The sequence below is a fragment of the Crocuta crocuta genome, unplaced genomic scaffold, assembly GCF_008692635.1.
Source record: "Crocuta crocuta isolate KB4526 unplaced genomic scaffold, BGI_CrCroc_1.0 scaffold101, whole genome shotgun sequence".
Lineage (NCBI taxonomy): Eukaryota > Metazoa > Chordata > Mammalia > Carnivora > Hyaenidae > Crocuta > Crocuta crocuta.
Window position 1 is genome coordinate 4,588,439 of NW_027527956.1, and position 17,115 is coordinate 4,605,553.

At 41.6% G+C, this 17,115-nt stretch overlaps 2 protein-coding genes across 2 annotated transcripts in view; one reads left to right on the plus strand and one right to left on the minus strand.

The window, feature by feature from the left end:
- CNDP2 (carnosine dipeptidase 2) overlaps positions 1–17,115 on the plus strand; it is a 560,556-nt gene that overhangs the window by 355,851 nt on the left and 187,590 nt on the right. The window lies entirely within an intron of this gene.
- The window catches only part of CYB5A (cytochrome b5 type A), a 37,295-nt gene continuing 27,935 nt past the window's right edge, over positions 7,756–17,115 (minus strand). Inside the window, exons 2-5 of the mRNA XM_077752689.1 lie at positions 16,203–16,331; positions 14,374–14,403; positions 9,825–9,859; positions 7,756–8,129 (exon numbers count right to left, since the gene is read on the minus strand). Of these exons, the coding sequence (XP_077608815.1) occupies positions 8,048–8,129; positions 9,825–9,859; positions 14,374–14,403; positions 16,203–16,331 (276 nt within the window). The 3' untranslated portion in view covers positions 7,756–8,047. The remainder of the gene's footprint in view (positions 8,130–9,824; positions 9,860–14,373; positions 14,404–16,202; positions 16,332–17,115) is intronic.

The following is a 17,115-nucleotide window of genomic DNA, read 5'->3' on the forward strand; positions in this document are numbered from 1 at the left end:
TCTCTCTCTCTCTCCTAGAAATAAATAAAATATTTAAAAAAAAAAATTTGGCTTGGGGGAAGCTTGTCAAAAACATCAAAAGGTCCTAAAACACTTGGTCAAACAGGACCACAGGTCACTGAAACACTACTTAGTTATCTATTTAATCATAATGACAAAGACTGCAGGCAAATACGGAAAGTTAAACAGTTGTGTAAAAAACCTTAGCTCCCTGAACAGAGAAGATTCAGTTCTCTTTAGTCTTTGATTATTAAAGATTTAGTTTGATAAACCCACCATGAAACACAGGAAACTATTTTGATAAAATATAGAATCTTTGGTCTCTAGGCAGATTACTTAAAAAGATAAGGAAAACTCTTGAGGCACCTGGGGTGGCTCAGTCAATTAAGTGTCTGACTCTTGGTTTCAGTTCAGGTCATGATCTCATGGTTTATGAGTTCGAGCCCCACATCTGGCTCCATGCTGACAGGGCAGACATTCTCTTTCTTGCTCTCTGCCCCTCCCCCGCTCACTCTCTCTGTTTTCTCTCAAAAATAAATAAACTTAAAAGAATTTTTCTTAACAAGAAAAACTCTTTTACGACCTCTTGCCAAAAGTAGACCAAAAGTCCAAGAAAACTTTGTCCTTTTTAACAGAGAGAACAGGAAACATTAATTTTGCAGATTTTGATATTAAACCCATTCATTTAAAAACTAAAACTTCTGATCTTAGCCAGCTTGACCACACATAATATTGTTTTGCAAAGATTCATTATCCACAAACTTCTACAACTTTTTAAACACCCCTTCAGATTTTGTCCTGTTTTTCCTCTTTCTCGTTCTGAAGTAACCAGCCTCACTTTAGGAAAAAAAATCACGTTTTTCTTTTCCTCAACAAAAACGCATCTTCACTCCTCTTACCTTCTCTTACCACAAACACACATCTCACTTATTGTGTCCCTTACTTACTTGTGTCCCTTATTATTTCTAACACTTTACATAGGTTAAAACTGTTAATGCCTATAATATTTTAATTTCTACATGACTTTTTTAAGGTTTATTATTTTGAGAGAGCAAGCATGTGTGAGCACGAGGGAGGGGCAGAGAGAAAGTGAGCGAGAGAGAATTCCAAGCAGGCTTCACGCTATCAGCGCAGAGCCTGACGTGGGGCTCGATCTCATGAACTGTTGAGACCATGACCTGAGCCGAGATCAAGAGTCAGACGCTTAACTAACTGAGCCACCCAGGCACACCTAAAATATCTTAGTTTCTGATGAAAATAAGAAGTTAATAATTGTGAGCTGTTTTTGACTTTAGCATTCTATGGCTTGACAAATTTATAAATACATTTTATATTTTCTAGAAACACGTGCTTTCTCCATGTGGCATAAAACACGTTTACTTGTAGCCTCAAATAATCACTCTGCAAAAATAAGCCAGAAAGTAGATAAACCTATTCATCTTCAGTAATTATGTTTTGATATTTTATTTAGAGATGATCTAGACAGTCAATAACTAATTTAACTTAATAAAACTTTAAGGTTTCAGGTTACCAAAGAGATTCAGGGTAACTATTTTAAAAGTTCACCTAAAAATTTCTGTCCCCACTTAGATGTATTTAGTTCACTTGGTCCCAACAATTGTTTATTAATGTGTCTTGATTAAACCAACAAACTTTCATCAGCTTTTATTTAAAAAAATAATAATCAGCTTTTATTTTTTAAAAAATGTTTTAATATTTTATTTATTTCTGAGAGAGACAGTGTGAGCAGCGGAGGATCAGAGAGAGAGGGAGACACAGAATCTGAAACAGGCTCCAGGCTCTGAGCTAGCTGCCAGCACAGAGCCCGACGTGGGGCTCGAACCCACAAACTGTGAGATCATTAGCTGAGCCAAAGTCAGACACTTAACCGACTGAGTTACCCAGGTGCCCCAAAAGGTTTTTTGTTGTTGTTTTTCAAGTTTATTTATTTTTTTTTACTGATCTTTGCACCCAGTGTGGTGCTCAAACTCATGACCCCAAGACCAAGAGTTGGAAACTTTACCCACTGAGCCAACCAGGTGCCCCTTCATCAGCTTTTAAAAAAATTTTTTTAATGTTTATTTTTGAGAGACAGAGCACAAGTGGGGGAGGGGCAGTGAGAGAGGGAGACACAGAATTCAAAGCAGACTCCAGACTCTGAGCTGTCAGCTCAAAGCCCGACGCAGGGCTCGAACCCACAAACTGTGAGATCATGACCTGAGCCGAAGTCGAGCACTTACTGACTGAGCCACCAAGGGGCCCCTCATCAGCTTTAATACTGAATATTTTCTCAGATCACATGAACCTGAGAAGCATTTAGGCCTCTACTACATTTTTTAGAATTTTATGAATACTTTATTCATATAGGTGCTTTTCTTTAAACCAGTTGAATAGAGCTCTTTTAAAAATTAATTCTGGCAATACTATCTGGAGGTGGAAAATACCACACATGCACAACATATATATAAACATACATATAGACAGAAGTAAAGAGAGACCTTATTGCTTTTGTTTTCAATTTTAGCCATGAGATGGGTGTGATAATGCAAAACTCATTGGTTTAAGAAAGAGTAGTTAGATCCAAATTATGTCTCTGGAAGATGAAATAAGTAAAGGTCACCTGCTCAGGTGACTAAAGCCTTTTACTAATATTTGTTTTTCATTTGCCTAAGTTTCAAATAACTTTTGCTGCTTTTGTTTTCCTTCTGATAAGAATTACCTCCCTGAAGTTTTTATTTCAAAGACATGGCCTAGCTAAGAGTCCTGGGAGACCAGGTAGAACATTTACATTCCGAAGGTGCAGGAGGAAAAATCCAAGTACCTCCCAGAAGGAACTCTGTTTTCTAAGGTCAGAAGTTTTACAACACTGGGGGCGCCTGGGTGGCTCAGTTGGTTAAGCATCCAACTTCAGCTCAGGTCATGATCTTGTGGTTCCTGAGTTCAAGCCCCCGTGTCGGGCTCAGTGCTGACAGGTCAGAGCCTGCAGCCTGTTTGGATTCTGTGTCTCCCTCTCTCTTTCCCCCTCTCCTGCTCACACTCTGTCTCTCTTTCAAAAATAAACAAACATTAAAAAAAAAAGAATTTTTACAATACTTACAAGTCTTTTGAGATAAAGAGGTGATTTTAGGATTGGAGACAATAGGTGAACTTTGACTTATTCCCAGAGCTGAATTTCTGGTTTTGCTAAGATTTATAAAATAAGAACAGTTGTTTTTAACTCCTCAAAGAATTAGATTACACCTTAATGATACCAAGGGGCTGATCTGTCCATCTAACCAAATTACCTTCAATTTATATCAGAAGAGAGTTCCAACTAACATCAAAATCAAAGATTTCTATGTTCTGGATTTAGACCAGTTTGTCTTTGGGATGTTTTAGAAATTCCTTTCACAGACTTCAGAAGATTTGGATGTGTGGTTTATTTTAGCTTAGGGGAAAATGACTATATCAGGCATTGAATATCAGCTTCCAATTTGACCAACTTTTGACTGAGCTACTTCACAAAAATCCTTTAAATATTTTGTCAGTTTTCAGCTGAGATGAACAATAAATTATTTTTGGTGATACTGAACAACCCCACTTGGGTATAAGAGGGGTTCCCAAAGTGGAGGCAAAGAATCCTACTTTCCCAAGATCTAGAGTCACTCTGAAATACAGCCAGAAGGAGGAACTGACAACTCTTGTGTCCAAAACCAGCAGAAAGCCAAGCCAAGTTCTCAGGACACAAAACAAGCAAGAAGACAAGAACTCTCCCTGGGGGAGACAGAAAGAGTCGAGAATCAGTGGGTTGGTTCGGAAAGGAAGAGACAACCAGAAATTTTATTTTCCCCTCTTGACTGGGCCCTGCAGACAGAGATCCTGAAGAGCTGACTGGTAGGAACCCTCACCTTTCACCAGCCTCTGCCAGTCTTCCCAAAACCTCATCCATAGGCTGAGAGTGTAGCTTCAGTATCTACCAGAATCTGGCAAGGTTTTCTGTTCATTTATAGTTTTCCTTGGCTGTTTAAGGGAGTGACAGCCATTTACTAGAAAATTCCTCAGAGTCCCATCAACTATGGGTGGGGCCCATATGGGAGCTCTCCTTTGAGGGTAGATACGGAGGCAACCGTAAGGCCACTCACTTGGCAAACTTTGCAGACGGTCTTGTTCCCAAGTCCTTTCAAAGCAGTTGGCTGCAGTCCTGAGTTCTATCAGATGGATGGGGGCTCAGTTCCATTTTGGTTTGTTTTGTTTTGTTTTTTTATTTCTAATCAGTCTACTAATCTCAGAGGCTGATCCATTTACAAACAGGGCAGCTAGAGCAGGTTGGGTGACCTCATTTTTTGTATGGGACCTGAATGCCATTGGAAGAATGCCTCCAGAAGGGCTTCAACATCCACCACAAAAACAACATGCGTCATTTTTGTTTGCCTGTTTGAACAATAAACCAAATGGTGCATGCACAGAAAACTCCTCCAAAGGATGTCTTTCAAGAGATCAATAGCTATTTTGTGAACTTTTTCTGGCCCACAAGGGAAGTCTGTTTAAGATCAAGGACCCTAACTATCTTTGGTTTTACACGGATCTGTTTCCTGAATCTATTTTTGGGCTTCATCAGGGCCAACCAGCATGTGCAAAAGCTCATAGAGATCTGGAAGCCTGGAGTCTTAGGCCCTGGCAATGACTAAGGTCTTCAGGAAACTTCTCGAGATCCTTCCTGGGTGTTGGAAATTCTGTTACTATGGTGGTTCACTCTTTGATCAAGGAGTTTAAGATTTCTTTAAAAAAATTTTTTTTAATGTTTACTTTTGAGAGGGGGATAGAGAGAGAGCACAAGCAGGGGAGAAGCAGAGAGAGGGGGACACAGAATCCGAAGCAGGGTCCAGGCTCTGAGCTGTCAGCACAGAGCCCGACATGGGGCTCGAAATCACGAACCAAGAGACCGTGACGTGAGCCAAAGATGAATGCTTAACTGACTGAGCCACCCAGGCACCTCAGGAGTTTAAGGTATCTGAGGAGGATCTCCTGCAACCTAGGGTAACCCATTCTGTTTGTTTGGTTTGGGAGCTGTTGCTTTCAAAATCGTGTCTAACAGCAATGTTTCTTATAATGGCCACTGTAATTCTAGGTTGTTTTTAGTAAGACTTTGTCATTGTTGTAAATATCTACAGCTTCTGGGACCACAGTTCTTAGACCTCAAATAAGTAGTTGTGCCAAAAGATGGTATTCTCAACTCTTTGAGCTAAGGCTTTGGGTCTTTTGTGTGATGTCTGTACCTTACCACTTGGAGACTTTCTTGAGGTTGGCAGGTAACCTACTGTCAGTCTAACCTGTTCTGTGACCAGCCTATGGATGAAGTTAGGTGGCAAGCGTTCTAACAGTTTTTAAGTGCTCAACCCATGCACAGCAATTATGCAGCTTTCGGCTTCCAAGATTTCCATTAGCAATAGCCTTTACATACATGAAACACACTGGGCCGAGGCCACACCTAGTTTGACCCCAGTTGACAACCACCAGCAATTCCCAGCATGGGACTGGGTTAGGACTAAGCCAGCCGACCCCAAACAGAGAACTGGGGAGTGAACCACCAGCAGTATGGAATCTGAGATTTGAGCAAGGGTAAGGACTCTGACCATATGCGGACTGCAGACCGGACTCCCAGCAGTTCTCAACATGGTGTCAGGCACGGGAACAAACGAAAGCTCGGAGAGCCAACTAGGTCAGGAGCTTGACACAGAGCAGAGCTCAGAACCAAGAGGAACTTACCCATGGCCCTCGGAAACAGCGAGAAAGACAGAGGGTTTGTCGGTACCATGCCTGCGTGTCTCACCCCCAAAGCCATGAGACTTCCTTCGGATCCCATCACTGCCACCAAATCTGTTAAAATCCCAAATTCATCAGAATAAAATTTAAAGATCTTATTAGTTTTATTCAACAACTCACAAATGGGGTGGTACCTCATCTGGCAAATAGAAAGAAGCGCCCAGGGGCTGTAGAGAATGTTAGAGTTATGGGCATAAAGGGGTGGGAGAGGGAAGTGATTTTGGCAGAGCCATCTTCCTTTAAGGGGACCGCAGTGGGGAAGGGGGACCTATCAGGGATTACCTCACTAGTGCTGACCAGATAATTCGAGATTGACTGGCATTAGGACTGGGAGAGGCTGACGCTGCAATCAGTTTAGGTATTAAGCCTTTGTTTGGTGATATGGGCTTAGCACAATTTGGGGCCTGTTGCCTCTTTTTAAATAATACTCTCTCATTTAAAAATCCCTTTCCAGAAAAGATAGTTGCAAATGATATATCAGATAAAGGGCTAGTATCCAAAATCTATAAGGAACTCACCAAACTCCATACCCGAAAAACAAACAATCCAGTAAAGAAATGGGCAGAACACATGAACAGACACTTCTCCAAAGAGGACATCCAGATGGCCAACAGACACATGAAACGNAAATAAACAATTAAAAAAAATCCCTTTCCAGGGGCACCTGAGTGGCTCAGTAGGTTGGGCATCCAACTTCAGCTCAAGTCATGATCTCACGGATCTTGAGTTCGAGCCCTGCATCTGGCTCTGTGCTGACAGCTAGCTCAGAGCCTGGAGCCTGCTTTGGATTCTGTGTCTCCCTCTCTCTCTGCCCCTCCCCTGCTCACGCGGTCTCTATATCTCTCTCTCAAAAATAAAGAAAAACATTAAAAAAAATTTAAAAATCCCTTTCCAATGTATTTTAGTTATTTCTGAAGAACTCCACCGCTTATCAGTTGGTTAGCATGCCGACGGAAACTCGCAGTCACACAAAACCACAAAGTACTTGGACTCTAATCCATCCTTCCAGTTTCCACATTCAAAAGAAAAACAGCATGAAGCTGAGAATAATAAACAAAGATGGCAGAATTAGTCTACTGGAACTCCAATAAGAAAATGAACAGCGCCATACCAGAGTTCCTCATGGCCCAGCACCCCCAGCTCACTTCCTTAGGAAATCAGATTCCAAATGTCCCATATCTCTTTCAAGTTTTGTTTTTGCAAAGTAGAGAATCAACATTTTCTTACATGAGTACATAAACGGTTTTTGTCTCTGAATGGAGATTTTTTTTTTAACTTTAGAACCTATATGAACTGTGAGCCTCTTCAGAATATTTTCAGTCTGCAAGAAGTGAAGGTGAAAATGTCCTATTGTGGTTCACAGGTTTTATGTTTTATAGTTCACAGGTTTCTTTCTTTCAATCAAAGAAGAGATAGAGTCTTTTTTATAGGCCCTGTAGGCTACTTCTCTTTTTATCATCTATTTCAAGTAGAATACCTAGAAATCTTACATTCTGGGGGCACCTAGGTGGCTCAGTCAGTTAAGCATCCAACTTTCAGTTGAGGTGATGATCTCGTGGTCCCTGAGTTCAAGCCCTGCAAGGGGCTCTATGCTGATAGCTCAGAGCCTGAGCCTACTTTGGATTCTGTGTCTCCCTCTCTCTCTGTCCCTCTCCCACTTGCATTCTCTCTCTCTCAAAACTACAGAAACATTTACAAAATTAAAGAAAGAAAGAAATCTTTCATTTTTTGAGCCTTTCTTAATTTCCCTCAAAAGGGAAGCTCTGCTGGAAGAGGCAGAACTGCTCATTCAGCGAGCTACAAAGCACAAGGAGAGATCCAAGGACATTCCCCTTCTCACACCAGAGACACAACTTGGGTTTGAACAATTAGTGCATTAAATGACTCAGCTGAATCATCAGATTCTAAATGTTAAAGACAATTATATACCAAATAGACAGGCAAACGTGGTGGTATATTTTAAAAGCCAGATATATTTTTAAAAGACCACACCTACAATAAGTAAATTACGTAGTGATGGGACATCAAACAAAAGTTGATGAACAAAAAGGCACATTCTAAGAGTTCAAGAGTAGAAAGACCAGAAGAGTTCTTTTTGGTTTGGTTCTAAGGTAAGAGAAAAGAGCAACAGGTATACTAAAATTATTGGTCAGGTGAAGGCTTCTGTCAGTTGTCGCAATTAGCACTGGCTTCTTTCTCCCTCGTCCAAAGCAGTCTTTTCTTTCGTTGGCTTCTGAGAATGTGTTTAATCTTCCTTTGTGTAGAGGTGGTACATGAGGGCCACCAGCAGAGCCGAGATGGCCGGGATCACCCAGTTGGTCCACCAGCTGGAAAGAAAGGGCAATGACGCTTGTATGGTGTTCAACACAGGACTCAAAACCTTGCTCCTCTGATCACCATGAGAACCACTGGGGCATGTTTTTCTTACCTCACACACCTGGATGAAAAGTCAGCTAACTCGTTATCAGTGACATGAACACATCACGTGCCCTAACATACCAGCACCTGCTCTACTTTCTAATAAACCCCACCCCTGTTCCACTTAAATCTATTCCTATAAACTTATGCAAAGAGCTATGAACCGCTCACCCCAGCACCCCCCCCCCCGCCCCCTCAGTAGATGCTACCTATGACTAGTGACTTATCTAAGGACATGAACTCTGAGTTACAGATCACAAGTTCACAAAAGCAAATACTCCTTACGGGTTTTATTCTACTTATATACATTAAGAATTTAAAACAAGAACCAGAAAACTAAACTTCTCATTTTGGGAGAGCCATCCACAGGTCTATAACCAGGAGACAGGCACACCACTTGGACTGTGAAGGTAAGGAGGTTGGATCACAGGGTTATTAAGGTTGCCATAACCACAACTTTACATTCTGTGGTTCTGTTCTGAAAATCTAATCTGTACAAATGTACAGTAGATTTAATGCATGAAGAAAGAGCATGCCCAAACTACTTTCTCTGTGGTCCACAGGTGTAAAACTCAGAAAAACCCCTAACTTAGACTGTTTCATTCCTGGTACATACAACATCTGATCTATTATAAATGACAGATTAGAAATCAAATCAGGGATAAAGCTAGAATGATCTTCAATTTAGAGATGAACCTTTAATTTCTTAGAGAACAAAATATGCAGGTTGTAGAATGTGAATTAGGCCAGATAACACCTATGAAGACAGACATTTTCTGACAAAAACTTTCTATCCTGTAAAACTCTTCACACATCAACTCATACAAAATGGAGTTCAGTAATAAGATTTAAACTGCAAGAGGATTACAAATGCAACTTCCATCTTGGTGGGGTTTTCAGTTTTCATTTAGAAGGAAACTGCCCTGTCCATGAAACATAGGAAGAGGTAAGTAGTAACCACCACCTGAAGGCAGGAAATGTACCAGAACACTGACAGAGACTGGGGCAGTTACATTTGACAGGGTGAAGGAAAGTAGGCATAAATGTGTGGCTTTGCGCTTGGGACCAAATATCTCCATCTACCAGATACACAGATACACAGAGTCCCAATGACACAAGTCACTATGGTAGAGATGCCAAAAATGTTAGTAAGATGCTGGACTGTAACACAGAAATCCTGTCCCTACCACAAGGGACTCACGCTACACTTGGGGGGACACAGGACCACGCCTAGGGAGACGTAATCACGACAATGTTAAAAACGGATCATGTACTGCATGAGAAAGGAAAGGAGAGGTTTGTCTGGGGAGTAAAAGATCGTGCGGCCTCAGGACTGCCCTGGAGAAAAGGAGACCATCTGTTCTGTCCCATAGAGCAGGTACAGCTAGGGGGCGATATTCGGGGTTGTTCTCAAGAGGGTCCTGAGTCTGAGCTGACAGCTGAGGAGTGAGTGTCCTGAGTGGTGTGGATGCCAAGTGGGAACAACCATGGGATGTCCCTTGGGGGGGGGGGCCGGTGGGAGCCTGTGCCTCAAATGGGGGAGGGCCCCTCATCCCACCCTGACTCTCCAAGCCTTCTTACTTTAAAAGAAAACTACCACGTACCTGGAATTAGACTCAACAGTAGTAATGAGGGTTTCCTGAAACATGAGAGAAAAAGTAAACATAAAGGGAACATCTGAACACTTATTCAATTGACTAAGAACTTCCTTTAAAATAAGATCACAGTATTTTACTGAGGACATTCTTCAACACACATTGAAAGGGAAAATTACATCATAAACTTTTCACTAAAACACCCAATTTTGCCACTTTTTTCAGAAGAAAAAAATTTTAAGAATCGTCTGTGTTTAAATTACTTACAAACATAACCTAGATAATTTGAAAGAATATGTTAAAAATAGGCTATATATAAAATATCCTGTATGCAGTACACATCTGACTACTTTAATGTAGAAACTGAAAACAGATATCATGTACACATAACCCCACCACTACCTTTGGGAAGAGCAGTTTAATTCTTTAAAAGCACTAATGAATCATTCAATAAAATCCTTAGTTATATCATTCAAGTAAAGTTACCCAAATTGTATTAAAAGACATGTCAACCAAAAAGAGAAAAGTAAAAACAGTCATTTAAATTATAACATTCTGGGGGCACCTGGGGGCGCAGTCAGTTAAGCATCTGACTCTTGATTTCAGCTCAAATCAAGATCTGAGTCGTGAGATCAAGTCCCCCATCGGACTATGTGCAGACAGTACAGGGCCTACTTGGGATTTTCTCTCTCTCCCTCTCTCTCTGCCCCTCCCCAACTACGTGTGCATACTCTCTCTCAAAATCAAGAAGTAAACTTAAAAAATTTTTTAATTAATTAATTAATCGTAACACTCTGGGCCACCCCCTTTCCTGGCCTCTAACTCGGACAAGACGGCTCTATAAAGACACTGGGGGCCATAGGGACTGACTTCCCACACTGTCACTAGCCAAGACCTCTCTAAAAATAAGGATGCCCCTGTGTGTGTATGTGCTGGGGTCTTTCACAGTTGCGGCCTAATTTACCTTCCAGAACTTTCTGAGAGAAGTTCTTCTTGTCAGTACCATGAAAGTGAACTAATTTTGGCTCTGGAAAAATACATACTTCCCTCAACAGCTGAATAACTAAGACCTAAGAAAAAATACACTTTTCTGGGTTTGAAAACTTAAGAAGCATTCTTTTGAAATTTCACACCAGCAGAAGTATTAGTGCCTCAAAGGAAGGTTAAGTACGGCAGCTTCCTCAGAGGGTTCACCTCCTCGGTCTCCCAAAGCACAAGAGATAAGCCCTTAGCAAAACAAGCAGCAGTCTGTGGGGAGGCAAAGCCCCACGCAGCAGGGCGCGTTACAGAAAGCCCGCGAAAAGGCAGAAGACTTTTAGGCAAAGGCAAGCAAAGCAGTTAGGAGACCCACAAACCTGGAAACATGGCCTTTAAGATTCCTGACACAATAGGAGGGAAAAAAACAAGTCATTTAAACAGAAAACGTCACACATTTATTATCTTTTTAAGCAATGTTAAATCTTAGCGACTACAAAAAGTATGCACGACTACAGCCAGGTTTTTCAAATTCTGTACATATGAATACAATTAACAAGAATTACCAGAAGTCAGAGGACTATGCGAAACTATTATTCAGCTATTAGAAGACGTAATGCGTTCTGAAAACCGGAGCGCGAGCATTCATTAAACGGTTCGTTAAAGGTAAAATATTATTGTCACAATAGAAAGTGAAGCCTGGAAGAGTAACACAGAACGTAACACAGATCTGTTATTTTGTTATACCGAGCACGTGCATTTTAGGAAACATGCTGACAAGTCTATGGAAACAAGGTTGGCCTTGTTTCTTGTGGCTCCAAATACTGCACTGAGCGCTCCACTCTGCTAAAACAGCTTGGGTGTTCGATTCTCTAAATAGCCATACTTGAAAGGACTATATATATATCCAAGTGTTTATTTTCTGGTAGGCTCTTAACGCAGAGGTGTCTGGGACTTACAGCAAAAGTTTGAATTACCACTTACCGCAGTGCTGAAAAAGGAAACTGAAACAGCCTTATCCACCGAGTGGTGTGAGGGACCTAAGCTGGGTTTCTATGTGTAACTAACGAATATATCAATGACCAACAGGCAGAAAAGACTATGCCTTTTATTACAGGCTCTGCCACCTGCTCACTCTGTGGCCCTGAGGGGTTCAAGTTCACATAGGCAAGGTCAACAATTCCATCAGTACATGACCTCTATATAAAACCATGCAAAGCAAGGTGCCTGGGTGGGTCAGTCGGTTAAGCATCCGACTTCGGCTCAGGTCATGATCTCACGGTTTGTGGGTTCGAGCCCCGCGTCAGGCTCTGTGCTGACAGCTAGCTCAGAGCCTGGAGCCTATTTCAGATTCTCTATCTCCCTCTCTCTCTGACCCTCCCCTGCTCATGCCGTCTCTCTCTCTCTCTCAAAAATAAACATTTAAAAAATTTTTTTAAATAAATAAATAAATAAAACCAGGCAAAGCACATCAATTCTTTGCAAATCAAAGTCCTCATATTTATACAGTCATCTACCTTAGCCTGTCCCCTAATTGGGAGGTTTTCCTAACCGATGCCTTTCCAGTACAGAGCCCACACAAGAAGCTTAAAGAGGCTGCACCTGCCAAGCTGGAGATGGATGCTAGCCGTGGCTCAGCAGTGTGCGACCTTGAACAAAGTCAACACTTTGAAGGAGGTCTGAGCTTCACTGTTTTCACCCTCCCTGGCAAGGATATCACAAGAACCAAATAAAGTCATTTAAACAGCAATGATGTGAAAATCACAACCAAGAAGAAGTATTGACACTACTGATATCTTCCATGGATAGATACCAATTTGTTTAAAACCGCATCATTTCTGTCTACAAATATCTCACTTTGGCAACTAAACACCGTGTTTTCCTTTGGGCAGGTTTAAGCTACTAACCTTTGTTGCATCTTATTTCACAAAAACAACTAGGTATTTTAAGCAGGCAACACTGAAAAAATTCAGAGCACAGCTTCCACTTATCAGTCTGGAGACAGTTACACAGAGGCACAGCCACAGAAATATCTAAGGATTCTCTCCTGGCAAACTAGAAGCACAAGAAAGACAAATCCAGAAATGCGGTCACGAAGTTTCCTTCACAGAATCTGCCTGTGGCCTCTAAGGAAGATGGCAAGTTCTCGGCCGCTTCCTCCACTTCTGCTGATAGAAGCAAAGTCACCTGTGTTCTCAGAGAGGAAAGCGTCTCTTTCAGGAATGCGGTAGGGCACCTGCCGACCACTTCAGCCCTGATTTGTCTGTAGGCATCATGGTTTGGGATATGGCTGGACCTACATTAAATCCAAGTTAATGTAACAAGCCTCCTCTAATCCGTGTTTTATTACAGCTGAATGATCTGCACCAAGGCTGTTAACATACCGAACACGTAACAGGAAAAAAAGTAGATTTGTTCCCTGAGAGACTGTGGAGAAGAAGCAAAACCTACATGCATCCCAGGATTTCAGCTGTCCCAAAAGTAGCCCCCCAAAAAGCTGCTAATGCTGTACGAAAGAACAGCAGGGACCGAGCGACTGGGACACAGGCAATTCAGTTCTGAAGTCCATTTCTTATCTTCCTCAAGTATGCAGATCACCACTGAACTTAAGCCTTTTGGAATAGGCAAAGATGAGGATATAAACGAAGGTGCTCTGTACAAAAGAGCATGATGCAAGACTTTTACTGTACTACCTGGGGTGTAAAGGTAAGCATGGCCTTCATGATCTACTGGATTTACCGCTTTGATTTTGCTGTTGATTAAAGACAATGCTTTGTCAACAGCAGCTAGTGTGAATGAGTTCACCAGCTCTTCATACAAGCCCCATGGAGTCTCCCTGTTGTCCTTAATAAAAGCAAGAGCAGAAACCAAAATGGAAAAACTATCCTTTGTTTCTGTGGCTTAAGCAAAACTTTCCTCCAGAGTCCGATAATTCCAGTCCAGCAGTTATACTGTCTGCTTATACTTGTCAGGGATTCTGACTGTTGGCATCGATTCTTACTATGAATTTATCTTCAGACGTGTGAGATGATCAGCTCAGAGAGAAGGGCTAGTGAACCAGGACATAAAATTAGTATCCCTAGAATTGTTTTCCTTCCCTAAGGAAAAATGCATCAAAAAGTTGCATTTAATTATGTAACTAACATTAAATTCATCCAACCAATATTTATTTAATATAAATAAACAAACATCTACTATGTGTCCCAGGGACACAGAGATGAGGCGACGTGGGTAGTGATCTCCAAGGTTCAAGTACTAAGATCTCTCCTCAATCAGACTTTACGTTCTCTGAAAATCAGATTTGTGTCTAATCTTTCATATTAGAAGCACAGCGCTACTTACAAAAAGATGATAATTATAAGAAAAAATATGGATTGAGCATCTTACAGAGAACACACGAGCTGTTTTAACGACAATGGCTGGTCGATACACGAATTATTTTCCTGAGCCAACAGGTTACATATTCATCTACAGAGACCTATGCTGGCCTCCAAAAGGTACAAGACCTCTGTCCCCCAATGTGACAAATATTAAATACAGTGAAGACATATATGGCCCGAGGAACTTGAGGTGATGCACTTACCGAAGGCTTCATTATCTTTGATCTGTCATCCTGCAATGTAAAAAAAGGCACATTATGGAATGAAAGAACATTTACAAAAGTACCATGTCCAAAGCACTCGCTTTTACTGAGATTTTTTTTTAATTACTATTCAATAATTATTACCATTTTAGGTTCATCTACCTAGGTCGTTATTCACATAGTTTGATCCATCTGAGTTGACTGCAAAAATTAACAACTGATTAAGTGATTAATTTTCAATCTAGAGCTCCAAGGCTTGAACATTATCCATGATAATATTTCTATGTTGATGTGCATATATATTTATTAGACTTGGATTTTGATCTTCAATTCAAAGAGCAGTGAGATCTAATTAGATTCTTCCTTTCTATCCTCTAGAATGAGTCTGTGTGTGTGCGTGCGTGTGTGTCTATGTGTGTGTGTATGCATGCAATTCTGTGTGATACCCTTAGTGAATTCCTGCAATCTCCCAAATGCAGTGTCATAATTTTCTTAAACCTCTGGTTGAGGGAGTCCAAATTAAGGGGCATCTAAAGGTGACACAGAGGAGCCCAGGAGGTAGGTAAGGCAGAAATGCTATAGTCACAGACTGAAAACCCATCTGCTCTAAAGCCACAAGTTTTGGAAAGGACAGAATAAGGAAAAAACATTTTAAGGGAAGGCCCCTCCCATTACCATGAAACTTCCTCACTTCGGTGAAGTATGAAAATGAAGATGATAAAACTATGGGGGTGAATAAACTCTCTGGTTAACAGGAATACTTTCAGAGTACCACCTCCCACCCAGACAACAAACATCACACCCCACCTCTCCATTCAATGGAAATTGCTCTAAGACACATTTCTGACCTCCAGGCCTTCCATAAAAAGCCTGCTTTAAGCTTTCCTTCATCCACGATCTTCGTAAGAAACATCACCCAACAAAACTTTTCATATGGGTTTTCATTTGTCAGGGGTCTCTCACAGTGCCTGCCCGGCCTGACGGCCTGACGCTGCTTCTCACAGCCCTCAGCCCCCTCTGGTTGGCTCTGGGGAGGCAGCAGGAGCTGGGAAGCAGCTCAGACCGTGCTGAGAGTGCTCCCCGGAGTGGGAACAGCTGGCTGCCCGCACAGCGCAGGAGCCACTGTGCTTGCACAGCTCCACTGCTTCTTCCCAAGTGCTCAGCTGTATTCAGATTAGCAGAGTTTCCCGTGGGCATTTACAATCGCCACAGAAGGGCCCAAGTTCACATTATACCCCAGGTTTATATAAAAGCTGAAGTAGGCCAACATTTTCCCAAAATCAGTGCATGGACTGACACCAAAGGTAATATTCTCAAAGTTCTGGGGTAAAGTGAGAAAAAAGGAGGAAAATGTGTTGGGTTTATACAAGGTAGAGTTCATTCATTTAACAGAGGTGAGTTAAAACTTTTTTAAAAATTTTTTTAGAATTAAAATATCCCCAAACTAATGAAAGTAAAAGGGAGTTTCTTAAGTAAAATATTTTAGTCAAAAAAAAAAAACAAACAAACCCAAAAACTCCAACAAAGTTTGGATCAATGACCCCCACCTTCTAAAATCTGTTGCTCCGAGACACTTCATAGTCAGAGGCCAGTCATGTCCCCAGGCCATGGCCTTGGGGTAGAGCGTCCAGACTTTAAGTGCCAGTGACAGTTACAGCCAGGTGAATACAAAGAAATTTCCAGTTAATTTATGACAAAAATAGTGTCCTAAAATCAGGAGGAATGTCTTCGCTTTATTCCTTCAATTTCGTAACATGCAAGTCTACAGTTTTGAGCAAGGTCAACGCACAACCTTAAAGAGAAGGAAGGGTCCCCAGAAAGGTGCTTACCGGATGAAGCTCCCCAATGATGTATGTTTTGGACAACTCTCTGGCGTCTGTAGAGTGCCCCACATCCTCAAAGTTTTCCGTTGCATCCCCTCCAGCTTGTTCCCTTAACACTTCTTCCCCTCCAGGGTGCTGTTTGAAAGAGATACAAAAAAACAAGGTTTTTCCAAGCAAATGAGTTAAAAGGAAGCAGATAGTTTATTTAACCAAATAGGCTACTTTAGAAGTCGCAGATGACAATGGGTGAGCACAACTCATCCATAATGTGGGTGAAAACAGCATACTCTTTTGTATTCAATCTCCTTCTTGAAGTGCATAAGAATCTTTCTCCAACAGTCAGGATGTCCATTTCCCCAGGTATTTGTAAGGCAATACAAGCATTCGACACATATTTTTAATCCTTGGGGAATGTCCTCTTTGCTTTTCCAGAAAGCTCTCAAAACTGTTCTTTTTTTAAAATTTTTATTTATTTCTGAGAGCGAGCGAGCGAGCGCGAGCCTGAGCAGGGGAGGGTCAGAAAGAGAGGGAGACACAGAATCTGAAGCAAGCTCTAGGCTCTGAGCTGGCTGTCTGCACAGAGCCCGACGCAGGCTCAAACCCACTAACAGTGAGATCATGACCTGAGCCGAAGTCAGATGCTTAACCGACTGAGCCACCCAGGCACCCCTCAAAATTGTTCTTCTTAATCTTTACCCAACCTACTTTACTTTAATCTTTACCCCGACCTTTGCCTTCTTCGGTCTAAGTGTAGACTTAACGCCTTAGATGATGAACAGTGATAATTCATCTTTGAAAAGCATCCCGTCTACCCGCCTAACACAGGCAGAGAGTATAGCCTGTTGGACAGGCAAGACCGTCCCCGGCCTCTTGCAGAACTTAACTTTCTAGGAGAAAGGAAAAGGAAAGCAAGCAGGGG